The 27,080-nt window shown below is 36.1% G+C and overlaps 5 protein-coding genes across 8 annotated transcripts in view; 2 read left to right on the top strand and 3 right to left on the bottom strand.

Moving 5' to 3' along the window:
• Nucleotides 1-1,485: 1,485 nt before the first annotated feature.
• On the bottom strand, nucleotides 1,486-3,033 carry LOC125202614 (EPIDERMAL PATTERNING FACTOR-like protein 6). Its single transcript, XM_048101055.1, has 3 exons — nucleotides 2,721-3,033; nucleotides 2,515-2,561; nucleotides 1,486-1,771 (listed from the first exon to the last, which is right to left on the bottom strand). The coding sequence occupies exons 1-3, from the start codon at nucleotides 2,878-2,880 to the stop codon at nucleotides 1,568-1,570; spliced, it is 411 nt and encodes a 136-aa protein (XP_047957012.1). The 5' UTR covers nucleotides 2,881-3,033; the 3' UTR covers nucleotides 1,486-1,567.
• A 4,444-nt stretch (nucleotides 3,034-7,477) lies between these two features.
• Nucleotides 7,478-9,740, top strand: LOC125208748 (protein GRAVITROPIC IN THE LIGHT 1). Its single transcript, XM_048108346.1, has 2 exons — nucleotides 7,478-7,799; nucleotides 8,084-9,740. The coding sequence occupies exon 2, from the start codon at nucleotides 8,112-8,114 to the stop codon at nucleotides 9,465-9,467; it is 1,356 nt and encodes a 451-aa protein (XP_047964303.1). The 5' UTR covers nucleotides 7,478-7,799; nucleotides 8,084-8,111; the 3' UTR covers nucleotides 9,468-9,740.
• Nucleotides 9,741-10,497: 757 nt separating this feature from the next.
• On the top strand, nucleotides 10,498-11,553 carry LOC125202506 (transcription repressor OFP1-like). The gene has a single exon (XM_048100910.1). The coding sequence runs from the start codon at nucleotides 10,561-10,563 to the stop codon at nucleotides 11,422-11,424; it is 864 nt and encodes a 287-aa protein (XP_047956867.1). The 5' UTR covers nucleotides 10,498-10,560; the 3' UTR covers nucleotides 11,425-11,553.
• Nucleotides 11,554-17,032: 5,479 nt separating this feature from the next.
• LOC125201195 (probable serine/threonine-protein kinase WNK4) lies at nucleotides 17,033-20,558 on the bottom strand. 4 transcript variants are annotated; one of them, XM_048099210.1, is made up of 8 exons: nucleotides 20,346-20,558; nucleotides 20,169-20,273; nucleotides 19,546-19,811; nucleotides 18,842-19,059; nucleotides 18,536-18,693; nucleotides 18,139-18,454; nucleotides 17,751-18,071; nucleotides 17,033-17,521 (listed from the first exon to the last, which is right to left on the bottom strand). In XM_048099210.1, exons 2-8 carry the CDS (start codon nucleotides 20,256-20,258, stop codon nucleotides 17,193-17,195), a joined length of 1,698 nt encoding a protein of 565 aa, XP_047955167.1. In that variant the 5' UTR covers nucleotides 20,259-20,273; nucleotides 20,346-20,558; the 3' UTR covers nucleotides 17,033-17,192. The 4 variants fall into 4 exon arrangements, with proteins under 4 accessions (XP_047955167.1, XP_047955164.1, XP_047955166.1 ...); XM_048099207.1 differs by having other exon boundaries at nucleotides 17,033-17,599; nucleotides 20,346-20,528; XM_048099209.1 differs by having other exon boundaries at nucleotides 17,033-17,599; nucleotides 20,404-20,414.
• Nucleotides 20,559-22,302: 1,744 nt separating this feature from the next.
• Nucleotides 22,303-27,080, bottom strand: part of LOC125195110 — a 6,269-nt gene continuing 1,491 nt past the window's right edge. Inside the window, exons 2-9 of the mRNA XM_048093307.1 lie at nucleotides 26,275-26,460; nucleotides 25,929-26,021; nucleotides 25,213-25,395; nucleotides 25,021-25,123; nucleotides 24,690-24,875; nucleotides 23,176-24,296; nucleotides 22,783-23,099; nucleotides 22,303-22,701 (exon numbers count right to left, since the gene is read on the bottom strand). Coding sequence (XP_047949264.1) covers nucleotides 22,641-22,701; nucleotides 22,783-23,099; nucleotides 23,176-24,296; nucleotides 24,690-24,875; nucleotides 25,021-25,123; nucleotides 25,213-25,395; nucleotides 25,929-26,021; nucleotides 26,275-26,460 — 2,250 coding nt within the window. The 3' untranslated portion in view covers nucleotides 22,303-22,640. The remainder of the gene's footprint in view (nucleotides 22,702-22,782; nucleotides 23,100-23,175; nucleotides 24,297-24,689; nucleotides 24,876-25,020; nucleotides 25,124-25,212; nucleotides 25,396-25,928; nucleotides 26,022-26,274; nucleotides 26,461-27,080) is intronic.

Consider the following 27,080-nt stretch of genomic DNA (forward strand, 5'->3'; position numbering starts at 1 on the left):
AATTTTAGGATACATTATTTTGTATGTTAAGTTTAAAGAGAAAATAAGATATTTATGTTAAGAAAGGACTTTTGTCAATAAAAGAAATATAGGAGTATCTTTTATTAGATAAATTGAAAAAGAAAATATGAGATCTATTTCAGGACAAAGAGAGTAATACTGTATCATATTGACTCACTGATAGATTATTAACACTCGAATTTTAATATTTATGTTTGTTCAGTCTTATTTTCATTTTCATCAAAATTTTATTTTAAGTCACTATTGGTACATTTTTCGGTTATAATCTAACATCATTTTTGGAAAAGTGGCTATATAAATCTTCTTTTTTTTATTTATCAGAAATTGGTAATTAGTCATCTAACTATGAACTCATTTTTCCTTATAAATATTGTAATAATGTTATGACATAATTAAAGTCGTAGTATAAAAAATTGAGCAAATTATACAAATGCATTTATTAATAGTTTCGTTTAGCCCATAACGGACCAATAATTTAATATATTTACGTAAATTAATTGTCGAATTTAATTGAATTATGCCTCTAAAATTAAATTTCCGATTATAAATAACATGTAATTTAAAGGCTAACAAAGATGCTATTATTAATTGTAGATCGGTATATATGACTGATGAATCGTTGAATCGCACATTAAAAATAGACAATGTGCCAGCCAATACTTCCATGATCCATTAAATAATTTATTACCAACATCATATAAATTAAATGAAATGGCAGCAAATGCTGTTACTGCACATTCTATTTTCCTATTATTAATTCATTATTTTAGAAAATGACGCTTTTTTTCCCAACTTTAGCTATCAACAACAAAATACTAGTATTATTTGTCTTATTGGCAATGAGCTTAGGTATTATTGTATGAGGTGTTGAGCTGAGTCTTGTTAATATTAGTTGTAATTTTCTTCCTTTCTTATTTGTAATTTTCTTTTTTGTGTAGGAGTCTTTTTTTTTTTTTTTTAAATATCATTAACTATGAGACCTTATATCAGTATCACTCTTATTTTATGCATGTTTAACATTATTTTTCGTTTTGATCTCTATACCTATATGGCTATATATAATCGCAAAAAACAATTGCAGCTCATAAAAATGTTTTGGCGCACAAACGATGAGCGAATGTTAAAAATATTTTTGATAAGAGTTATGATTTCAAAATTTAATTATATTATTAAGTAATTCATATTATTGATAGGTGCTTTTGAATAATAGTAATTGAGTACATCCCTCCATAAAAAATAATTTTATATTTATATTTTGAATCATCCACTAACTTTAGTCTCTATTTCTAATAATAAGAATTTCTGTATGATAAGACAAGTTTCATTTTCTGCTAATAATATTTTAACTATTTTTTTTCTATCTTTCTCACCTAATTTTATATTAAAATCTATAACGTCCAATAGTAAAACTATTTTTTTGGATAAAGGTAGTATACATATAAACATTTTATAATATAAATAATATTTCTTATAATAATTTGTCAAGGTTGTCACTCATAAAGGAGATGCATAAAAAATGAAGTGTGGAATGAGGTTGAGTCATTAGCTAGGGTATGTAGAATTTGTTCCGACACTTGCACCTCCACGCTTCCGGGTAGTACTCTGTTGTCACCGGCGTTCCCGGTGGCACTGGCACATGAACCGGCTTGCAGGGAGTGCAGCCGCTGCACTTTGAGCTGCATCGCGGCGGAGATGATCCCGGGCCACTGAGTAGCCGTCTTGCCCCTCCAATCTTGTAGCTTTCTAAGCCCTACATCAATAAACTTCTATATAAATAATGTGTTTAGAAGTAATTGCATTTTTACTATTTTCTTTAAATGATAGGTTTGGTGGTAGGCCGAACTGCTATTTGGGCTTTACTTAGAGGGCCCAATTAATTATGCTTTTTTTACAACCTCTATTTATTTCTTCACAAAATATCCATTTTTACTACCACCTCAAATTGCATCATTTTGTAATCAATAACTTATCACTTACTTTACAAAGGCCTAATCAGTGAAATGTAAATTTAACTAATCAATGATGCAGACGAAGCCAAGAATTATGCAGAAAATGGCCCTAATGGTTTGAGAAGAAATTGGGTTGAGCAACAGAAAAATGATTGAATTATGAAAAAGAATAATTTTTACAGTTTATATCTTAATATTAAGTTTTTAGTAAAATCATTTGCATTTCCAATTCCAGCCTGGCCCCTGACTGGAAACTAAAGACTATTGTTTGGTGGTGACTGAATTTTCTTTAATGTAGTAGGTACCACAGAAATTTCAGTATATCCCAATAAATTCCATTTTCAATGACAAATAATATCAAGAACATAAACAAAAAAATTCAGATTCTTGGTATTCTAGATTTTTCCATTCTCCTTATTCTGCAGAAATTACAATTAGAGATAAGTGATGCAAATTAAATACTTTTCCACATATCTAAATTCAGTGTTCAGTTTGTTTTTCATTTGATTAGTAAAATAAAAAAAAGTGTTGTAATATTTCTCACCTTGTAAGAAATAACATCAGCTCCAATAGTCATTAAACTCATGCTCTCTGCATAATCCATGAAAAATATAGCAAAAGTCATCAATAAAGTGAAAAAAAAAACAGAATTTGTGATGAATATTTCGTGTACATCGTATAGAAAATAAAGAATATTTAATTAATATTACAACTGAGAAATTAAAAATTCAGGAAAAACAAACCACTGACCTGGAAGAATTTGTGGATTTTGACAGGAAATAAAAGTGGCACAAAAACATAGGAAGAAGAAAAGGATAGTAGTAAGAACAATGTGAAATCTCCACTCTTTAAACCCATTTCTTCTTCTTGATCTTCTTCTTCTTCCAAAGATATTCAGACAGATCTCCATGAACACCAAGAGATTTAATTAGTTGAAACAAATAAAATGAAAATATTGGACAATCTTTTTGTGGGATCCAATGATTTTCTGGTGCCCCATGCAACAAAATTCAATAATATTTTTGGGCAGAAAATTTCAAAGATTAATTGGGTATATAAAGATTGGAGTCAGGTCACTTCAGCTTTGGCATGTAATTAAATTATTTATTTATTGAGGGAAGGTTTTGCTATATTTGGAGGTGAGATTGTGAAGAAAGTTTCTATTTTGTTTGGGAGCTAACTATTTAATGTCGCGTCTTTGATGGTTGTATTTATGTAGGTTTGTGCGTCATAATAATCAATGTTTTCTATACTAGTTGCTCATCAAGTAGTAATGAAATAAAGTGTGACATGACATATGGTAATTTTTTTACTTGTTATTGTAGTTCTTACATAGGGACATAGTTGCTGGCTCTTGCGATCTTTTAATAACTATCTTCACAATGTAAGAATTAATATTATATCTTAAATTTTAATCCGATGACATCCATCCAAGCTATATCTTCACAATGTAAGAAAATCGCCAATTCATATTGCACTTGACATATGCTGATATTTACTATTATCATCTATTAACAATAATATTTAACAAGAGTATGTAGATATATCAACCTATCGATAGCAAAAATATTTTAGGTCATTTGTAGTAGAGTTTTCATTTGGGCGACCTCAAATGAGGCGCTACTGCAGGGCCGCCTCTCCTCTATCTGCCTTTGGGAAGGTTTGGCAATCGGGTTGGTCGACTGTTTCTCAATCGTTTCACGACGACATTGTGGGGTCACAAACTCACAGCAGTCGACCTCGATTTCTTTTACTGTCATATTTTTTTTTCTGTTTTTTTGTATTTTTTTCTGTTAATACTACATTAGTAAATGCCATTTACCTCGCTCTAAATTTTTGATAATTTCCCTCAATTTTCTCTTTCTCTCTCTCTCTTGGTAATTAATTCAGATGTCGGGGGCATTCTGTTCTGTTTGATCCAAGTACATAACGGGTTTTGTCGTCTATGCTCGCGCAGCAGGTCGGATCCACATGACCGTAGAACTGGGATTGGGTTCAGAGACTAGTGCCCCTGCACTCGCACCTTCTGCAGAAGGTGAACTAGATTCCACTTTGGACAAGATCGGTGATCCGATGTTGATTAAGAACTATAGCAAGTCGATTTAAAAGAACACGACAACGTAACAATGTTCTAATGCTGAAATGTATCCAAGAAAATAAGAATTATTTTTTTCCTTAAAAACAATCCATTTGTTAGGACCTTAACCAACTTTATATATATGAATTTGGAACGAATGAAGAGGATTATAACATTGTTTTACTCGGACAGTGTGACAATTCATCCAGTTAAGTTACCAATTTCTTGAACTTTCATAACCCAATAAATCCAAAATATTAAACTATATTTAATTGGGATTCGTATTTTCAAACTACAAATGAGGAGGGATAGCCGACGATGGAACTATTTAGAAATGTGCACAAACACACAAAAATATACACCAACACAATAGTAGTCTTGATTCTTGAATGTCATAACCCATGTTCAAGGACTGTATAAGAAGACTATAAATATACTCTGCAATTTATTATTACCATCCATCATTTCATTGGATTCCCAAAGGCTAAAACAGACAAGAACATATAAAAAGCAAGAAACAGTTCCACAATAAAATGTCATTTCCTTGCATCTGTTTTTGGTAGGCCAGTTTCCTTTGGTTCATTGTAGTTGGATGCAAATAAAATCAATTAAATTCACTGTCATTATTTGATTCTGTATTGACATCCATCAGCTAGTACTTTTTTTAATTTCTATTTTAGGGGGAAAGATAGCTCAATGTATTACTCTATATCCCAATATTTAATCTCTACTAGCTAGCCATGACAACAGATGTTAACCCAACTGCAAATTGTTACTAGCATACTTTACTTAATTTATAGTACTCCATCACATTGCAGTATGACCAACCATTTATATAGAATCTCAAACTTAAATTATCATAATAAATATACATTTTTGTTCCCATACACCCATACAATATTACATGGTAAAATTAAGTTCCATATCCATTGTTTTAATAGAAATTAATTAAAGATTACAAGTTCCTTAATTGTATCGAGATTAGTATAGTTTGAAAGTGAGTTGATATCACTATCTAGAAGGGGAGGTGAAGGGAACAAACATCTATTCAGAATCTCAGACAAATAAAACAAGACAAACACAAATACACATGGCAGCCTTGTAGTGCAAGACAAATGAAATTCGGCCATGGAGAAGTTAATATGAACGTGTGACATTAAGATATAAGGGGATGTGGAGAGATTAAATGGAGTAATAATTTGAGGAGATGGCCTTGTTAGAACTTAGAAGAAATTAAAGAGCGTATAAGTGTTACACTCTCATGCAGACTAGAAATTTAATCAAGTCCTAATTATAACTTATAAGTCTAATTAAACTCTAATGGTGTATTACAAATTCCAATTTAGCATACGACATATATTTGCATGTTTGTACACATAAATTAGTTCTTAATTCAATGAAGATAATGTGCATTTTTTTAATAGATAAATAAACAAAATTTTATAAAAAAATTGAATCATATTGTACTTAAACTTGAGATCTTGGTCACGAACATTAATCACCTTATGCAAGGTCAACACTTTTTTAAAGAGGATTAACAATGATTCCTCATCTAATCTCATGATGACTCAAACCCCAACTAATAAGATGACTCAAACCCCAACCTATTAGTTGGAGGAGAAACGTTTTACCAACTTAGTTGCACTTCATTGTCCTTATACAAGGTCAACACACATGCACAAAGATTGTGTGCTTTATCACAAACTTTGTGTTTGACTTAAAAAAAAACACTTTAAGGATTGTCGGGTTGTTAAAAGTCTATCTCTATCTAGACACATATTTCTTGTGATGCCCTTCTCTGTTATCACTCTCTCCACCTCTCCTTTCATCCACAATCGTATCATCTATTTCTCTCAAACTTTCGGTGTTTTGGTATGATTTGCATTTCATCACTAGACTTCCAAATAAAAGCATATTTATCAGATTTTTTGAATCGGCTACAATTTTTGAGGAATTTGTTTGATTCTTCTACCACGTTGTTTGATTCATCTACGTTTTTAGACGTTGTTCGAGTTGGAAAAAATTTGATTCTAATATGTTGTTGCTTGAGTATGGTTCAAATTTCTTAACTACGTATGAGGTTAAATTGTAGGCAGGATTATTTTGAACAAACATTGTTAAATCAAAACGTCTACTACCCAAACGGATTAAGTCTCACCATAATATATTCCTCATTTCTCAAAATATAGAGGAATCAACAAACACAATCAGTGGCTCTCGTATCTACTACCCATGTATGGGTAGAAACAACCTTTAAACATGATTCAATTATGAAGTGTGAGACACACCTTCAATCTTGTCATATATATTTAATTAGAGTTAATTTATTTTCTAAAGAATCAAAGATGACTTGCGACTTCTCCACGTGATGAATCTATACCTAACCACATATTTTCTGATCTTCCTCGAACTCAAACAAAAGAATTTATAGATATTAATCTAGAACTAGAGACAAAATCGAACTCGGAGTGGAATTATCAAGTCAAATTAGGGATCCACTGAAATTTCACCGAGCCTCATATGTTGGACTTTACTAATTAAATTGAACGTCAATAGTAAGTATGATAAGTAATGACCAACGGAGAAAGTAGAAGCATATACTCCTCGATGGTGGCGGATCCATGGGGGCAGGAAGCCCTTCCCGACGATCTGCTACCATGGATTCGGGCGTGATTTTTCCATTGTCGCCCCCTCCCAATAGTTTCCAATGTCGCCCCTCCCCCTCAGTTAGATTCCGATAAATTTTATTTCGCCTTTTCTGTTTTAGGATCTTGGATCTGTCATTGTTCCTGGATCCCTCTGTAGCTAAGTCGTATTCTTTTTTGAGTTTTCTCACTGTACCTGAGTTATTTTCTTTTTTTGGCAAAAAATAATACTCCCTCCGTTCCTCGATTAAGAGTCACACTTTGATCGGACACGAGTTTTAAGAAATGTAAAGAAAAGTTGATTGAAAAAGTTAGTGGAATATGAAACCTATTTTCTTATATTGGTTTTATAATAAAATGTGAATGAATTGAGTTAGTGGAATGTGAGACCTACTTACTATTTATGGTAAAAATGAAGTGTGACTCTTAATTAGGGACGGACTGAAATGGAAAAGTGTGACTCTTAATTGGAGACGGAGGATTAATATTTTTCTCTCTTACTTTATTTTGTCTCTATCTATTTACCATTTTCCTTTTACATTTTATTATCCATTTACTTAACTCACCTAACACAATTTTTTCTCAAATTACGTGTCGAAAAAATGCCTTACCATAGACGAGGAGACGGAGGGAGGGACCGAGGGAGCACCGGTAAACGACGAATATAGTTTTGAATTATTTATTCGTATGAAATAACGGAAGTACCCTTGACTGGAATTCGAAAACTTTTGCGCCTTCTCTATTTCCGTGTATTCGCAGTACCCACACTGCAGATTCCCTTCTGTTCTTTTCCTTCTCGAAAACACACACGTACAGGCCTGCTGCTTTATACGACGTCGTTGCACGCAATGGGACATGCAGTGCGTGTTGTCAGAGCCCATGAGCACCACACTCACATTCCAATTAAACAAACTACTGCTCAGCTCCACCAATTTCACACTCATATTCATACCTCTCTCTCTGCCACGACGTCGTTTACCCCGTTACAAACCCTAATGATTGATGTCCCCGATTTGCTCTCCTTTATCTGATTCATCAATTCATCAATGCCGGATGCAGCGGCGTTACCCTCACTGCTGCTGTCTGCTCCGTTTTGAGTCTTCTGCGGTACGTCTAATTCGAAATTTTTCTTTCTCGCTTTTGCCTGATTTGGCGAATCTAGGGTTTATTGAAGAAAATCAATTTTATTCGTTTATTTTTTGATCTCGTTTTTTATGTTTTCTGCCGTTGATATTTTAATTGGAGACCATATCCAGCCTTTTATCCCTTTAATTACGGGGATGATTGAAATTCTTTTTTTTTTTTGTTTGCAGCGGATATCTTCTCTGTAGCAATTTTCCCTTTTTTCTTTTAAAAATAAGGTTTAGTTGAAGTTGTTGATTTCACTGCAGATATTGGACTAGGTTGGACTTCTGGCAAATGGGATTGGAGTCAGATAATCAGGGGATGGCGTTTGCAGCTACTTCTAAACCCCCTGCAAATATAGCTGAATTCGTTTCAAAAATCACCAAAGTTTCTAAATTTAGGTCCATTGGTGTATTTCATACGTCCGAGAATGTGGACCGCGACCATGTTTACCCGATGATTTCTGGCAACAATGCTCGTTTACCGGATGAACAAAGTGACGAAGATGCTCTGTTTTGCGCCAAAAAAATCTCTCTGAAGCATGCCGAGCTGCAAAAGAGTGGAAATTTATGCGCCCCTGTGGAGCTTGTGCAGTTGTTTGACACGCTTCTGGCTTTAAAAATAGCGTATGTTAAGCTCCAAGAAGCGCACGTTCCATATGATCCCGAGAAAGTTAGAGTTGCTGATGAAGAGGTTATGTTTCAGCTTGATAAGCTTGGCAAGATTAAGAAGGCTTATAAGGAGAAGCAATTGAAGGAAGTTAATGCCTCTTCTGCTGGTTCAGCTCTTTTTCTTGCTGAAGTTAAGGTTAAGGAGCAACAGCTGGAGAAGTTGAAATCCCAAGCCAAGAACAAGGGCAAGAAAGTTGCTAATTTGCGTAAAAAGCTTCAGGAGTTGGAAACGAAGAACCAAAAGCTGGCTGAAGAGATTGAGGAGCGCGAGAGGGAAAGGTTTGCGGGTTTGAATCATTATTCCTTGGAGAGTGTTGTCAGGGCAGTTGGAAAAGCTATTCATGATTTTGCAAAGCCATTGATTGCCTTGATGAAACATTCGGAGTGGGATCTAGACCAAGCTGCATATGCAATACAATCGTCGGTTGTGTATGCAAAGAGGTCGCACAAGAAATATGCGTTTGAAGCTTATATCGCCAGAAGGATGTTTCATGGGTTTCTGCAACAGCCTTGCTTTTTAGGAAACATAATGAAGTTGGATGACCCTATCGTTGCTTTGATTGAAGACCCACAATCTAGTTTTGCCAAGTTTTGCAGAGCAAAATACATGCTAGTAGTTCATCCCAGGATGGAAGAATCATTCTTCGGTAATTTGGACCACAGGAATTTCGTGGCTAATGGGATTCACCCATATACCCCGTTTTATCGTGCATTTGTCAGAATGGCAAGATGTGTATGGTATTTGCAGGCACTGATTGCTTACATCGAGCCTGAAGCTGAAACTTTCGGTGTTAAGCAAGGAACTGAGTTCTTGGATGTTTACATGGAGGTTGTAGATGAGCTCAAGGAGTACAAAACCATGGACAACGACCACCAAAGATACAAAGTTGAGTTCATGGTAATGCCTGGTTTTTTGCTAAGGAGCAGTTTGATCAGGTCTCAAGTATATGTTTCTAAAGCGAAGTTCTCAAATGGCTGACGTTAGGAAGAACGAATGAGTTCCAATACTGTTTGTGAGAACGTTTTGCAAATTTTTCGCTATTTCCATTACAGTCCTAGGCAGTGGATCAGGCTTCAGCTTGGCTTAATGATATGGCATCATCGGTGCATTCGATGTAAGATTATCAGACTGAAATACATACTCTGTAATTACTAATTACAGTATCTGCTGCATCTTTGGCAGCGCTACTATATTGTGTATTACTCTTAACTAGCATCCTATTTTGTATATAAATTACCTTTATGTGTTTCAGATAAATGTATATAATCTGCTGTTGTTGCATCAGATGTTGAGTGGTCTTTTCTCTGGTTTTGAGTTTTAGTATTTTCTTGCTTGGTTTGAAAAGTTTGCATTTGAAGCCAATGGTGAAATTTTATGACTGTGGAGTTGATTGCTTTCAGAAACAAATACACACAGTTGGTGGAAGGAAAACAATCATATTTCATAACTGAATCTCTAGCTTATCCAATTTGATAATTCCCCCCCTTCAAAATTGATTGGTTTGCATTAGGTGTTTATTTGTATTAGTGAATGATACTTAAATTCACACATTTAAATTAGTATGTGCAAGCAATCATATAATACAACACGAAATTAGAATATTGTTCTCTAATAAAGAATCCCAAATTTATAAGTATTCGTGAGCTTGCAAGCGTGGGAGTGACCTTTATACAGTTCAAATCGTGTAAGCACCTATCATTTGTGGAGCTCATAAAATTGGCAAAATACAGCTCTTTTCTTAGACATATGGGCCTCTCTCTATATTTCATTTTGTTTTCTTAAATTTCTTTTTCTGAGTATATCATAGCCGATTACTTCTTACTATTAATCATACTTAACAAACAAGTGTGCTTTTATTTACTAAACCGAATCACACCAAATCTATGAAATAAACTTTTTAATATTGTCCATGTGGCCTTGTAGCCCACTTTCATGAATGATCCCCACACTCTCAATTATCAAACACACCCTAAGTTTCTAGTATTTAACTCTACCTCTTAATTTCATTCCCACACAATATCATACAACAAATTTTTTCTCACTGTTAGTACTTTATATTTTTCTTAGGTAAATGGGGAAGCATAGGTTCAAGCTGTCGGAGATGATGCCTAACGCATGGTTGTACAAGTTGAGAGACATGAGTAAACTCCCAACTCACAACAAAAACATGCCATCTTCAACCAAGCCTTTTTACTCTACTTGGGACACCATTAATCCCAATCTCATCGACAATCGCTTCCCGCCCACCAACAAACGAAGAGCCGTCTACATGCCATCTCCCACAAAAATCAGTCCTCCCTCGCGTCAGCCTGGAACTATTCGGGGTGATCTCACCTCTCTTGACAGGATGGACTCCTCAGAGTCCGCCCTGTCAAGTTTCCACTGCAATGACTCCCTCAGTGGCCCCCACCGTTCATACTTGAGCTCATATGACATCATCATTGATGTTGATGACGACACGCCTTACGACTCTGCCACATGCACCGATACCCTCACGGAATTCAACAACGTGGCATCAGAGTTGGCCATCCAGACTAAGCCACCAGGGAAACACGCTCGTGTAAGTGTTTCCCTGGAAGGGTCTGCCATGTTCCGCGGCACGTTAGTCAAATCTCCGATGGACAAGCCGAGAAGGAGCCGGAAGTCCTTCTCCGGCGGAGTGAAAATATGCCGGAAAGTCGGCCGGCGGTCGAGAAAGGCGGAGGAGGAGAGGAAGAAGGGGATTTTCTTCACGGAGAGCTTCGCCATTGTAAAAGCTTCATTCGATCCAGAAAATGATTTCAAGGAATCGATGATGGAAATGATCGTAGAGAATAATATCAGAGCATCTAATGATTTGGAAGAGCTTCTTGCTTGCTATCTCTCACTGAATCCAAATCAATATCATGATATGATCATCAAGGCGGTTCAGCAAATCCGGTTCAGTATGGCTTAATTAACGCCATTTTTAGAAGAAAAAAAATTAGTTTTTCTATATTAATTTGGTTGAATTTATGTATGGTGTAAGAAATTAAGTGTTTGTAAATGTAATTAACTACTTTTGTAAAGATATAGCATGATTACCCTTCACTTTTTTTCATATGATTAGGATTAATGTTATTCATCAACCTAATTAATTAATTATGTGCATACTAGACCAGGTAAAGCATGAATAATAATTCCACTTTTTGGAAAACTTCATGAAAAAGCAAACCATATTTTACGCATACCTTGTCAACCTACATAGAAGAAATGTGTAAGAACATATGTCAACAGTTTATTACAAAGAAGATAAGAGTGGCATTGTTGTGTAGAATATTTATGTTTTTTCAGGTTGACTACATTCATATGTAAGTATATATATTCCTCTGACAGGTCTGAGAATTACAGTTATTTTAGTGTTTGTTGTTTCCTTTTAAAATTTTTATTTTAATGAAAAATTAAAAACCTTCTAAGTTTTCGACCATATATAAATTTTAACGCACTAAAAGTTGTATATATGAGGAGACGAAGGTAGGGCTGAATAAGCGTCTTTTTTGAGGAGTTGTCGAAAAATAAAGTAAAAGGATTTAGTTGTTCATGCATCAATAAAGGCTGTCTACCTCTTTCTGTAACTTTATTTCATTTTCATGTAATTTCAACAACATATATTCATCATACTTCGCATGCCTGTCACCGGGATTGAATTTGATTTTCGGATTTGATGTTACTCGAAAAAATATTAGTCTCTTCATACATTAAAAATAAGTACTACTATACTATTATGTTAAATTGATAAAATACGAGAGAATAAAATTGATTAAAATATTATTAATTAGAGTTGAATAAATATGAGAAAGATGGAAAAACAGGGAGAAAAAGAACAAGTGAACATATTAAAAAAAACGGACTTGAACTAATTTTGACGGATAAAGTATCATGTAGAAATTTGAGTAGTGATACTGATAAATATAACATGATTGAACTTTGTAAATATTTTACATTAAAATTAGTTTATAAATATGAGTTAACTTTAAATGAATTACATGCTAATCATTTTGTAATGATTTAGAAAGTTATTAAAATTTTAAATTAAATATCTACTCAAATTTAAGAAAAAAACTACTATTTAATTTAATTGAATAGTGTATAATTATTTCGAATAAAGCTTGAAATCATGTGAAAATTTGTTATAAAATTTCAGACCACTTCTTTTATATTGCTACAGAAAATAATATACATAACAAAATTAATTGGTAATATAATTCAGTTAAATTTAATATTTAGGGCGTAGAAAATTTGGGTCTTATAGGATAGAAAATAATTCACGTCTAACATTTTCTAGTTTGATTATCATGTAATATAAAGTCATTTTCGACAATTTTGGCTTTTTTTACATTAACATTCAGTTTGAATTCTCAATTTTATTTTATGAAAGAATAGCAAATTTAGTCCATGAACTTTGTAACTGCATATTCTTGATCCCTAAAGAAAAATATTAGCACCACAAATGTGTTTCCAGTGACAACATTAAGAAGCTTTTGGTGTTAATATTTTTCTTTAGGGACCATAAATGATCAAATAGCAAAGTTTAGATACTAAACTTGCACTTCTCTCTTAATATTGTGAAGTTTGGATGTTGTTTGTACAAATTTGGCGTAACACATAGTAATTTATTTTTGATTGATGATAATATAATATGCATATTATATCTGAATAATTTTGTTTTATACAAATGAATAAAAACTTAAACAGTTAGTACTATAAATATTAGAGCTCAAGGTGATTTATTTTATGAAGGTGCTCGTTGTTTTTAATTGATATATTTGAATTTTAAGAATATTATAAGGGAATTAATTATGGTTGAACAGAACCCCTAAAAACCTGGGTTTGAGGGGACTCTCCAACAAAAATCTAAGCATATACTATAAATCACCGCTTGGCATTCTGCCAATTTATCCCCTATTTTAATCCCTTCACCAACAATTAATCATACAAAAGGAAGAAATGTGTGACAGATCACGCATATATAAATTAGTGGATTGTAGGTTCTACTTTTATATATTAGTTTTATAATAAAATGTGAGTATGAATGAGTTAGTGGAGATAGGGTCCACTACCAAAATGGTAAAAGTGAAATGGGATAAATTTTTGGTAACGGATGGAAATGGGAAAATGGAACAAATTTTGGAGGACGGAGGTAGTAGTATTATTTTATAATGCATCAGCTATTCTATAAATGCAAAATTAAATATCTGCTTAAAGTAAATGAATCACATTTATTTTTATTCAGATATTTTAAAATTATTGTTGATGTTACAAAACAATTTCAACAAATTAAATTGCTTTTCGAAGAAATTCCACTATTATATGTAAGTTTTAGATCGACTTTTAATTTGTACGACCACATCGGAAATAAGAGCATCCGCAACGGTGCCTTGTTGCGGACTCGATCTCGTCTCGACGAGACGAGACGGCATCGAGACAGCGTTGCGGCTCCCGTCTCGTCTCGACGAGACGAGATGTCTCGACGCCCGACGCGTCCCGACGAGGCAAGTCTCGAGGTCGCGAGACACGCGCCCGGCGCCACGTGGTGCGCGCGGGCTGGTGGCGTGACGCCCACTCGCCGACCCGCGAGTGGGCGTCGGATTTATGACGTCATAATTCAAATTTTTTTTTTCAAAATCAGATTTTTCAAAAAAAAAAAAAAATTTTAAATAAAAAACGGTAATATTACCGTTGAACGGTAATATTTTTAATTTTTATTTTTATTTTTATTTTTATTTTTATTTTTTATATTCTATATATACTCTTCTCCATTCTCCATTTTACACACAAACACACATTTATTCTCTCATCTCTCTTTCTTTCCTCTCCAATCACTTCTATAAAATCATTCCTTTATTTTTTTCTTCTCCCAAATTTAATCAATTATGGATCCATTTGAGCAAATGCGTCGAATAATGGAAGAATCGCTAGAAGCAGATCGACGTAGGGAGGAGGAAGCCGCCGCGCCTCCTAGGCAACGCCGGACATACATCCACCGTAACCGGGAGGAAGCCGCCGCAAGGTTGGAACGTGATTACTTCAGTCCGAACCCGGTGTGGGGAGATATCTACTTCCGTCGCCGTTTCCGTATGTCACGCCCGCTATTTTTGCATATCGCGAACACATTGGCGGCACGGGAAGAGTTCTTCAGAGAAGGGTTTGACGCTGTTGGCCGTCCTAGCCACACGACGCTCCAAAAATGTACTGCGGCGATCCGTCAGCTTGCTACTGGACAAACGGCGGATGCGTTCGACGAATACCTGCACGTCGGAGAATCCACTGGGCGACTTTGTTTGTTGAACTTCGCAAAGGCGTCCGGGCAGCCTTCACCGCCGAATTTCAAGAAGCCAACCACCGCAGATTGTCAGTTTCTGCTCCGTCTTCACGAACAAGTGCACGGATTCCCCGGGATGCTCGGGAGTGTCGATTGTATGCATTGGCAATGGAAGAATTGCCCCCGTGGCGTTGAAGGGGTCATACACGAGCGGCCACAAAGGCACCCACCCCACCGTTATACTCGAGGCCGTCGCCGACTACCGGCTATGGATTTGGCATGTGTATTTCGGGGTCCCCGGCTCGAACAACGACATCAACGTGCTCAACAACTCCGACCTCTTCGCTGAAGTTCTGAATGGTAAAGCGCCGGCCATCAACTTCGTCGCTAACAATCGCCAGTATAAAATGGGGTACTATCTTGCCGACGGCATCTATCCGAAGTGGCCAACCTTCGTGAAGACGTTCAACAAGCCTACGGACGAAAAGCAGTCTCTTTTTGCGCAGAAGCAAGAGTCTGCTCGCAAGGATGTGGAGAGAGCGTTCGGGGTTCTCCAAGCTCGATGGAACATTATCAAAGCCCCGGCTCGACAGTGGTTTATAGAGAATATGGTCGACATCATGTATACGTGCATAATCTTGCACAACATGATTGTCGCCGATGAAGGACCTGAGGCGGGAAATTGGTTCGACCCTGAAACCCCGGGAAGCTCAACCGCAAGTAGTCCGCCTCGAACGGGAGTGCATCCGTCTTTGCAAGAGCGGTTGTCTATTCGGGCAAGGACACGTGATTCTACCGCCCACGCCCAACTCCAGGAGGATCTAATGGAGCACATTTGGGCAAAATTTGGCAACCATTAGATGATCGTCACTAGAGAACTCCTTCTTCTGCTTCTTTGCCTCCATTTTTTTTATTTGAGTTTAAGTGTGCAATTTGTAATTTCTAGTTTTTTAATTATGTCTTTTTTATTTTTTTATGTATTTTAAATTGTAATTTTATTTTATTTATAATGAAGTATGTTTTTTATTAATTGAATTTGTTGGAATTAAAAATAAAAAATGAAATTGAATGAATAGTTAAGAGATGGTTAAGAGATGGTTAAGAGATGGAGGATTGCAGGTGTTGTCTCTTAGTTAAGAGATGAGCTGAAAAGTACAGTGGGCCCATGAATAATGAAGAGATGAGACGGTTAAGAGACGGATAAGAGATAGCGTTGCGGATGGCCTAAATTAAATAGCACCTAATTAAATCAGTACTAAGTGTATATTTTTTGGTTAATGAAAAACGTGAAAGTTTGTTTTAGACTTATTGGTGGTAGCTGTCGAATCTTGTCTCACATGAATGATATCAAGAAAAGAGAGAAATTTCACACGGATGTAGTAGCATTATAAAAATTTAAATATATTCCTTAACAAATGGTTAGACTATGATCTGGATATTTTTATTTATTTGATCTCGTATCTCTTTGTAATTCTAATACACAACATATTAATTGAACACAATATGGAGCCTATTATCAGTTATATAATGAATACCTTTTCAGGTATGGAGCATATTATCAATTATACTTTGAACACAATAAACCATTTGAATAAAAAGTATTTAGTGAGAGATTAAACACCATAATTGCGTAGGGATCCACCTTCAAGTTTTATAAAGGCGTGTCAACATGCAAAAATTATACTACTAATATTATGAGTAGTAAATAGTAATTAATTACAACTTGACATAATATGCTAATACAGTTAAGGCTGTTTTCAATTTGATACAGTAACAAATTACAATGCTTCTTTTTATGATTTCACATAGTAATTATGTAGAATAAAATTTGACATCGAATTTGCCAGAGAGAAAGATACCTTTATTTTCAATTAGTTTTGTTAGTAATAATATCCAAATTAATAAGATATCATATCATTGAGACCTTATGATTCAAAAGTAAAGACTAAGAAAGAAATTTCAAACAGCTAATAATTTCACGTTGCACATTAGTAAAATCAAAGTTGATTGCATTCACCATCAAAATAGACACAAAAAAACTGGAGGGCTCTCAATTTTTAGCATCAAATCCCAAATTTTCTATCATCTTTTTTAGAGGTTCTATCATCTTTGTTCGATGAATGAATGTGGAAACATAGCTGTCTTAGAAGGCCTTGGTCCCTACCACCCCGTCTCGATGCTACATCCGATGAAATGCCCCGTCTCGGTAAAAACACCAACTATACACACGACTCGCACTCGACACAACACACGAGAAACGTCGGACACGAAAAACGCTGCTAAGCTGAATATAACACAACTCAACAATGACAACAATCAAATTTGGCATAAACCTATACATTGATTCACCATATACATTTGCCTATACTTACAGGATGTCGTGGTATTTCGTGTACGCATCTATAGATTCTAGAGCGACACAATTAGCCTCTCCGTGCTCTCTGTTCTTGTCTTTTACCATGATCCGTGAGCCTAAGCTGATAAGCGCCATTGAGTGTTTTTGGAGTTTTACTCGAACCTTCATAAGGAGATCGGAACCCTATATTCTCTACTGCATCAACAGTCTTGAACAATCGCCTTCTGTTAACCTCGTCCACTAGTGACCGGTGCAGCAGCTGGCTTCGAGTATCTACTAAAGACCTATTCCTAGTAAGCCTAGGGGTTTCCACGGAGTATTTTACCCCCATGGCTGATTTTTTTCCGGGATAGAACCTTGAATTTGGGCTTACTACATGTTCGTGTTCGTGTTCATCTGCAGAGTAGTAAGCCCAGTTAGAATACTTCTCAGAATGTGTGGAGCTCTGGGAACTGGTCTCATCAAAAAAGTCACCTACAAAGACAGTTAAGCATACATTCTTGATTATGATCTTGGCCTCAAAAAACACAAACTTTGCTATGATTTTTGGTTTTAATCTATTAACCAACCCATCAATATATGAAGCTTGTGAACGAGTGGCCTAATGAGATCGCATCGACAATACCTTGTATCCAGTTAGGCTTTGCCTCAGCTGTCCTGTGAGACGCAAAAGAGCCCAAGGCAGACACTTGGGAAGACGAGGATGGCGAGAATAGGTTTTGGTGATCATAATCATCTTCTTGATAGTTCAGTACATGAAGATGAGCTGAATGAGGATTCTCAGCCTTCCAATCCGGAATAAGACCTGAAATCTCCCCGTCAATCATGTTGGCTATCTCTGATGGCTGCCAGTCCATAATCTCAAGCTCCTTCACCATCTCATTTGCCACATCAATTGGGGTATCACTCACGATATCAAAGGGAAAGAAAACATTCCTTACAGCACCTGAAAACAGAGAGCTTAAAGAATCAGCAACAAAACAGAGCGAGTGGGAAAAACAAGCAAGTTCTACCTTCTTTATCAGCAATCTGCACTTTGAGAATGATGTCGCCATCCTCAGGGTTTAACTTTCCAGTGATCGTCATGTTAGTTCTCGGAGCATCATCATCGTTCAGATCCAGGTGCTCAAGTGCGATCTTGTCGTTCAAGAAAGGCTTTTGGCACCTGATGCTTGAGTCAGAGCAATCATCAGCTTGATCAACAGCAAGGAACGGGTCGAGCATCAGCTCCTTCGCCGACAGCCTCTTCGATGCAGTCTCCAAACATTTCCCAATGAATCTCTGTGCATCCAAGTCTTGAACTTTGTAGAATGCCCTTGGCTTCTTACCCTTTGAATCATGAACGATGAATTTCAGTTTATGATTAGTTTCTAAATGATTTCGGCAAAAAATATGGCATAGTGATCTTACTGATATCACTTTCTTGTATATCTGAGCAGGATTGGTGCATTCACTATATGGATACTCAGAAGTAATCATCTCCAAGATGCACATTCCATACGAGTACACATCGACGAGCTCATTGTAGTTCTCTTCATACAACTCGGGTGCCATGAACTCAGGCGTACCTAGGAGCACAACAGAGCTATATATAAATATGACCGCCATTATATAACACAGAATGTGCCTAACATGAGATCTAAACATGTGTCCACAGTTCGAATGGTCACCTCAGAGGTGCTTTGAGAAATAGAAGAGAGATGAGCAACCAAATACCTATAACACTGTGGGCTCTACCTCGGAGAACTGCTGCCAATCCAAGATCACCGATCTTCACTTCTCCGAGGTGACCATTAACGAATATGTTGTCACACTTGAGGTCTCTATGTATCACTGGAGGATCGTGATTGTGCAAATATACAAGGCCTTCAAGTATTTGCCGAGACCATATCTTTATAGCCCGAATGTTCACTCGTTTGTACTTCGCCCTATACCTGCATCAAAGCCAAGACAATATACAGAGTTACAGAATGGCAATGAAAGCAAAAAAACAAATATAACCATATAGTTTTTCTTTCATTCAACTTCTCAACTTTTGATAACTAATAATCTATTCTTAGCTATAACTAATTCAGATGTTTCATCACTCACACAGAAAAACATTTGTTAAAGCCAGAGTTATTGTTCATTCAATTTCTCAACTTTCGATGACTAAAAAGGATTGTAATCTCATCTTAGGCATTCCTAATTCAGATACTTCTTAACACAAAGATTTATTAATGCCATAAATACGTTTTGTTCATTCAACTTCTAAGCTGTTGTGATTAACTAAAAATACCTAAAATATAATCTTAGCTATACCTAATTCATAGTTTCTTCACACACACACACGCGCGCGTGCACGCGCAAAGATTGTTAATGCCATCTCTATTAGAACTGTAATTTTCTACAAAGGCCTATTAGTGGGGAGGGAAGATTACTCTCTCAGGGTCCCGGATGTGAACATTTCGGTGATAAAATTGAAAGTTCTGTTCTTGACATCAATCCAAGAAGTGTAGAATCGGATGATTGAGACGTGATTGAGGGTGCTGAGAAGGTGAACCTCGGAGTAGAGACGCTCCAAGTCCTCTGAGGATTGAAGCAAGTCGACGAGCCTGATTTGGTTCCAGGCTACCTCCATCCCGAGCATCTCATCAATCGCCTTGTACACCGTCTTCATCGCGCCCTTCCCCAACACCTCCTCCAACTATCAATCAAAACAAAGTACAGGATGATTTTTACTAAATAATCAAAGCCATCAGCCATAACTTAGCCACTTAATAATTCATTGAGATGAAACAAATGAATAGTGAATATCTGTAAAGCCAAGATAGTTACCAGGAAAATCAAATTGTTTCCTTTTATACCAAACATCAACCATATTCAAATAGTACTACTTGATATTTATGCTTCAATATATTAGGAAATTCATATATATGCTTCATTAAACTATGCAATTTGAAGAGGAATGAAATATACACATAAACAAATAAACTAGACCCCAAAAAAACTTGATTTTTACATGAAACTAGCAATACCAATAAAGAGAGGGAGAGAGGATTACTCGACCATAACGACCGCTGGGATCAGTTTCAACGTAGGGTTGCTCCTCCATGGATTCATGGCCATGCTCACCGAATCTTGCTTTATACATGTTTGCTTAAATCTTCTGCAGAATTTGAGCAGTTAATTAATCAAAGCAATCACCTTTTATGGAAAAGAAGTCTTATTTTATGCATACACAATAATTGAATTTGATTGACGTATAATCAAGAGAGAGGAGCGCACACATGTTTCACCTGAAATTGCAGTTTAGTTTTAAAAAATGAGGAATAAAGAGAAGCATCTTTATAAAGTTATAAACCTTCAAGAATAATAATATTAATAATTAATAATAATGATAACAAATTGGATTATACGCAGCCCAAGTGTTCGACGAAAAGCGACAGCCACTTTGACTGAATATTTCTATTTGTAGAGAGTAAAAAAAAGTGGTGAAAGGAGCTCGGCGAGTGGTAAAAAGTTGAATGGTTGTACTAATTGGAAGGAATGAAGAAGGTCGCGACGCCTCTGGCAATGTTGGTGCAAGTTATTGTAGCAATAGCAATTACGGAAACCCTAGTTTTTCACGTTCACGGCAAGAAATTGGGGTGGTTTTGGAGAAGGTCTTTACTAAGTTAGTAGCATTTGTATCACATTTAATTGATTTTTCAAATTTTAATCGCTGCAATGGCAGTTGCCTCAGCTTAGACGAAGACAAAATTAAAATATAGAGAGTATTTGGATATGATGAGATTTTAATTGGAGAACAGAGTGTGACGTGACGGAGTTGGCGGCTTAAGTTAGTGTGTGTGTGTCGCACTGTTTGAAAATTCAACCAAGTTGTAAACTTAATAAGATTGCCGATTTTGAATTTGCCTCTTCAGATAATATTATCAGGTAGTAATCCACTGGATATTTGTCAGATGTCAGGTGATACTAATAAAATAATTAAATATTAGTAATTCGTAATTATTTATCACAATGTGTATTACTAATGTAGTGATAGCTACAACTACATTTTTAGTTTCCATGCATTTTTATTCTTTAATATTGTTACAAAGTCTTTAAAATATTTTAGTTTGGATCAAAATATCTTCGGACTATAGGAGCTACTACTATTTATTTCTTTTTTTTAATGAGAGAGAATCATTTCAGTTTTTGCATTTGATTCATTCATTTATGATGTATTCCCTATAAGAAGTTGTTAGAGTATGTTACAAATAATTGTTCGTCACCAGCAGCGAATTTAGGAGTAGGAGGGGCGGCGCCTCTCTCGACTGTCCCGAGAGCCTAATGTCCCGTAGCGTCGAGCCGGAAAAATAGTATAATCACCCCCTCATTCATGAAAAAACGTGAATACTTCCTGGAAATAATTTTGATAAAAAAAATGTTAAAATCCTTCCAATAATAATATATTAATATCCAATGTTAATGAACTAAAAATAAGTACTAGTAGTATATCCTTTCAACCATAAATATGGCACAAAAATATGAGGAAAAGGAGGTTTGGTATATGTCAATCAATTTCTTAATAAATAAAGTGGAAGCGATGCATTGGGATAATTGTTGGAGTCGTCGATATTATAATGATGGAGTTGTTGATTTCTTCTATTTTTATCCACAAAAAATGTCTACTATATGAGTCTGTGGGGACCTAATTAATTACGTGCACAAATAAAATTCCTAGGGAAAATGAAATGTTCGCCACAATAATTATATTGTACTAATTCAGTTTCTTCAAAAATAAAATTGATAGTTAAACAAAAATCAGTGGAATGTAGAGCTGTTGTCCATCACGAACAAGTATACAAAACATGTTACCCCATAAACTATAAAATCATACCACCATGTACTAAATAAAAGATGAAACACAATCTAGACAACTATTGATACAATAAATATAATCCAATATATATCTATTAATTTGATTTATATTTCAAAAGTACTTTGCAAAAATAGGAAATATATACTATATCCATCATAAACATAATGCACACCTTATTTTCTTTATTTTCGTGTTTGATTTTTCATAATTAAAAATGGAAAATGAGGGTAAAATATAAAGGAAAAGTGAATTGATTATGCGATTAATTTGGCTCACATGAACACATCTGTTGTTATCTAATCGATCACCTAATAGTAATTATCTACAAATATTCCATCAAACTAGTTTCCAATCATCAATGGGTGATTGAAAAGCTGCTTCTTAAATTATAGAATAGATAGTTTAGAACATCAAATTTGCTGTCTTGCCAATTGATAACAAGGAATGAGAAGTTGAGTTATAAAAGATTGTTCACCACCAAACCTGACCTTAGTTCATCGGTAACAATGGCTCGATGGAGCTAAGTTCACACGATTGAACCCGAACGCTATACCACTGTATCCCACGTACGAATCGTACGAGAGTGGTTATGGCTACCTACTTAAAAGTCATGCCGTTTATAGTTAGTCTCTGAATCCGCATTGCCCCCATCGGCTCTTCTGTACAAGTTCATAGGCACAGAGGAGGGAACTCGTCTTCATTCTTCAGGTGGATCGACTGCCCTGCAACCCTGAGAGCGGATAACCCTGTTTTAAACCCTATAAATGATCGATACTTTCAAGAAACGAGGGAGCGGATGATGTTTGAGTACCTTCCTCCCTGTGTTTCCGCGGCCATAGCTGAGCTTGATAAGACCTCTTCTGCAAGGTTCCCGACAGAACCAAACTCGATTATGCACCCATTGATCGGATTCCCACCTCCAGGTGAACGAGGAGATTGACACGTTACATCTGGCCTCTTTCTTTGTCCTCTTTGTGCAGGTAGCACATCACGGATGCCATTTATGGAACAATGTGACTCGACAGCAGGGTATGAGCCGTTACTATGGCTGTATTTGTGGTAATTTTGGTTGCCTGGAAAGTTATTCCTTCCTCTCCAATTGGAAGGCCTCTCCATGTAGTAAGTACTCTGCAGATAATGAACTCCTAAGAAAAAAAGATAAAGGTGAATGCAGCCAAAAAAATAATAAGAGCGAATTCTATACCATATTCGGGAAGTAGGTGCCAAGTCCTCGAGCTTTCTCTGTTCCTTCACGACGCGGGGAACCAAGTAAGGTAGAATCCACGCTAGCATACATAATGTTGTCCGTGGGCATGAAGTGTAAATCAATTTTTGGGAACTCTTTCTCCTTGAGTATTATTGATTTACGAACAACTTCCCATGGCTTCTTCTTTTGGATATTTGAAGGCAGTGATGAAGGATTCTTGGAAGATGCTGCAGATAACGCAAAGCCATGGCAGAGTTGAGCACGAAGCAAGCTCCTAATGTTGCTGTCGTAATCTCCAGTTAGATCAGCTAGTGGATTGAAAGTTTCTGATTCGCCTCCCGCGCTTGCAGAGTCAATTTCTCTAAAATCAAGAGGCCGATTTTCAAGAATGCTTGCCTTTGAAGTCGAATTAGAACCAGTAATGCAGCTGCAGGCAGCTTCATGGTTGTCCATACACCATTGAAATGTGTTATCCATTTGAACGCATTCTTCTCTGTTCTTCAACCAGGGATTGAAGCCAAACTTCTCGGAATCACATGCTGAACTAATTTGGTGATCCTCTGAGGTTCCACTCTCTGCAGATGATCTTGAGGCAAGATAATGCAGTTTATGGAAATGATTATCAGGCAAAGATCCGCCATTACTGGAGCTTAATGCATAAGCTTGCCTGTCACTCCTTGAATGTGAATGAGATGTTGCAAGGCCATACTTCCTCCTTGAAACAAAAGCCTCATCAGCAGAATCGCAAGCTTCCGAGGCCATCTCAGGTGAATCTTCCTTCGTCGAGTGCCTGTCTAGCTCACCACTAGACTCTAATATAGATATCTGTTCATCAGAGACACTTCCATTCTCAAAATCACTGATGGAAGAATTTCCAAGCATGTCATCATCAGATAACAGTTCAATCGGGGATGATAAAGATGCACTCAACGACTCTTCATCACTAAATTCTAGGGCAAAGGGTCCAGCGCCACTTTGATGTTGATGCTCATGTCTTGCACGGGTATTTGAGAAAAACTTACGGATCTCCTCTCCAACTTCATCTGTTGGGCGTAAAAGAATCTGACCGAGCTTGTGAGCACCAAACTTAAATGCACTCCTTATGCGGTAAAAATTTCCTAGTACCAGCAAATATAACTATTGGTAAAAACCACATAAATTTCCTAGAGAATATTTTTTAAAAACTATATATTTGAAATATACAATTACTACTCCCTCCGTTTCCTAAAAATAGGAACTTGGAAACACCACGGGTTTAAATGCAAAATTGGTAAAGTAAGAGAGAGGAAGAGAAAAATGGGTATTTGACATTTTCCATTTCCAATTAGTGGATTGTGGGGTCCATTTCCTTAAATGGAGAGTTTCTATTTTTAGGAAACGGACTAAAAAGGAAAGAATTTCTATTTTTAGGAAAAGGAGGGAGTATTTGACAGTTTCCATCAGCTTGACAGCTATCTAATCATATAGAGCACAATGCTAATAAAAAAAAAATCATATCTAACTATCCTAACCTCTGTGTACACTGCGCCCAAGATTATTGTTTTCCTTCAGTGGGTCAATAATATTCAGATGTTTTGGTTGAAATGCTTTCGGGTTTGCATCAAGTCCCCTGGATGGAACTGAAAACAGTTCCATGGACCTGTTCAAGAATTCTTCAGTAAGCAGCAGACGGTTGCACCGGTGTTCGGGCATCTTCACTGCATAAAATCAAGAAAATAAATCTATTACGGGCCAACAAGGGTTTTAAAGCAGGAAAGTGTATCAGCGTGTGTCCACTATCAGATAGTAGAATCATGGTAAAAAATAATACTATCACTGAATTTATTGAAGAGGATTGCTCACCAACTATTTCTGGCAGGGATGCTTTATGAACTGGACCTTTTAAACTGATGCAATAATTATCCCAGTCAAACTGACTGTAGTAATCCAGAAATCTATAGAGGACCTGTATACAAAGAACAAAAGTAAGGAACTAACAAAAACCCATCCATACACTTCTCTTTCCAAGAGCCGTATTGAATGAGAGGTACTCACCGACAAAGGGCTACTCAGCGATGAATGGAAGAAATGGAATATGTATAAGACAAGAATTTCCAAAGCATATGTCGAAATTAAACCATGGTGTGCCCCAAGTATACGACTCTCATAATAGCACCAAGTCTTAACCAGGATAATGCTACGTTTAAAGACGTGATTTTTCCCAACAAGACGATCAACCTGATCAGTAAAAGTTCAAAAATTGTGTTAAACAACCATACCTCACACATGTGACTTCAGAGGTTAATATTTGGAAAAAGGAAGCATTAAATAACCCTGCAAGTGCATGACTCGGCAGTAGTCAAGCAACCTTGTACAATTGTGCATAGACTTGAAAGAGTTGAACTGGAAAATGCGTGGAACAACAAGTTAAAAGAAAGCTGAAATAACACTCCAGTTTTCCAATATTCTCCTTTGCATATGACCACATGAACACACTTCAAAAGGTATTAATAATATGGGACTTCAATAAATCCACGCAAATTATATACACATTACTATAAGCACATGCACATATATATCGAATACAACTACTTCAGAGTTCATACTCATAGGAAAGGGATTTCTACTTCTGCATTCCATGCTAGGGATATACTACTATATATCAAAAATGTAATTATTATCTCGCAAAGCACCAAAACGAGCATATGATCAAAACACAATCCTCGACTTTTGGGCGACCAACTCCTGAAAAATGAAGACTTCGCAGTTACCTGCTCAAGAAAACAGAGTGTTGAAAGTCCACCAAGCTGATTGAAGGATAAATCAACCACAATGTTCTGCACAAAGCATTTCACAAGTTTGACCTGCCATCAGTAGCAAGATATATAAATCAGTCCAAATCCCCAAAAAATGGAAGACAGTAATGGCTTTCTGTGTTACAGAGTGCATATGTAATGAGTGAAACTGAGAAAGTTGGCATCTTTAACTTCTTAAACAAAGCATACCCAGAAGCTATATCCAAGTAGTAGAAAGGTAGTACTAGTATTATTAACAATTAAAAGCAAAAACAGTAGTATCATCTACTCCACTTCATATAGAGCTGCTAAGAAGAAGTACCTCAGCATCAATAAACTGAGTGTCCTTTACTTGGTATTCAGCATCTTCATTCTTTTCTTGAGCCTCTAAAAGAGAGAGAACGTCATGGGGCAAAGATTCCTCCGCATTTGGACCTTTTAGGATGGTCAAATCAATATCACCATCTGGTAGGTACGTCTTTAGTGGCACTGACCCATAGGGAACAACCTGATGATACCAACACGAAATAGCCAACATTAAATGAGAGAGAAATGAGCTGCTATATTAAATGATTAATTTACACATAAAAAAATCCCCTATGCAAGTTGTTTGACCTGGAATATAATAATACAGAGAAACATCCTTCTTGGGGATTCAAAAGAATTAGATTAAATTAAGTTAATTAGTACATTTCTTAGTGGGAAAATAACTCATCCTAGTTTGTCATGATCAGCACATAGCATAGGATAGGACCATACACACACATGAGTTTGTTTTTCTCTTTACCACATAAAAAAAAAGGAATCCAGATAGGTCAGACTTCAGAGCCCAAATTAGTCAAACGCATTGGATGTTTTGTGGCAAACAACTGTTCTTCATAAATTGCAAAAATCAAGATTAGTACTAAATCCAAACACTAGGAGCCTAAGAAGTCGTAAAAGCTTTGTCTTTCCTCAACATAATTATCTCTAATCAATTCCAGTCTCTCCCAACTACCACCTTCACCATTAATAACAGGTTAAGAAAAAAAATTAAAATTCAGATCCATAGAAAACAATGATAAAATAATCGTAAATCAGCAGAATCATACGCTCCCACCGACATGCACATTTAAAAAATAATTCAAT

This window comes from Salvia hispanica, chromosome 1 (assembly GCF_023119035.1).
Source record: "Salvia hispanica cultivar TCC Black 2014 chromosome 1, UniMelb_Shisp_WGS_1.0, whole genome shotgun sequence".
NCBI lineage: Eukaryota > Viridiplantae > Streptophyta > Magnoliopsida > Lamiales > Lamiaceae > Salvia > Salvia hispanica.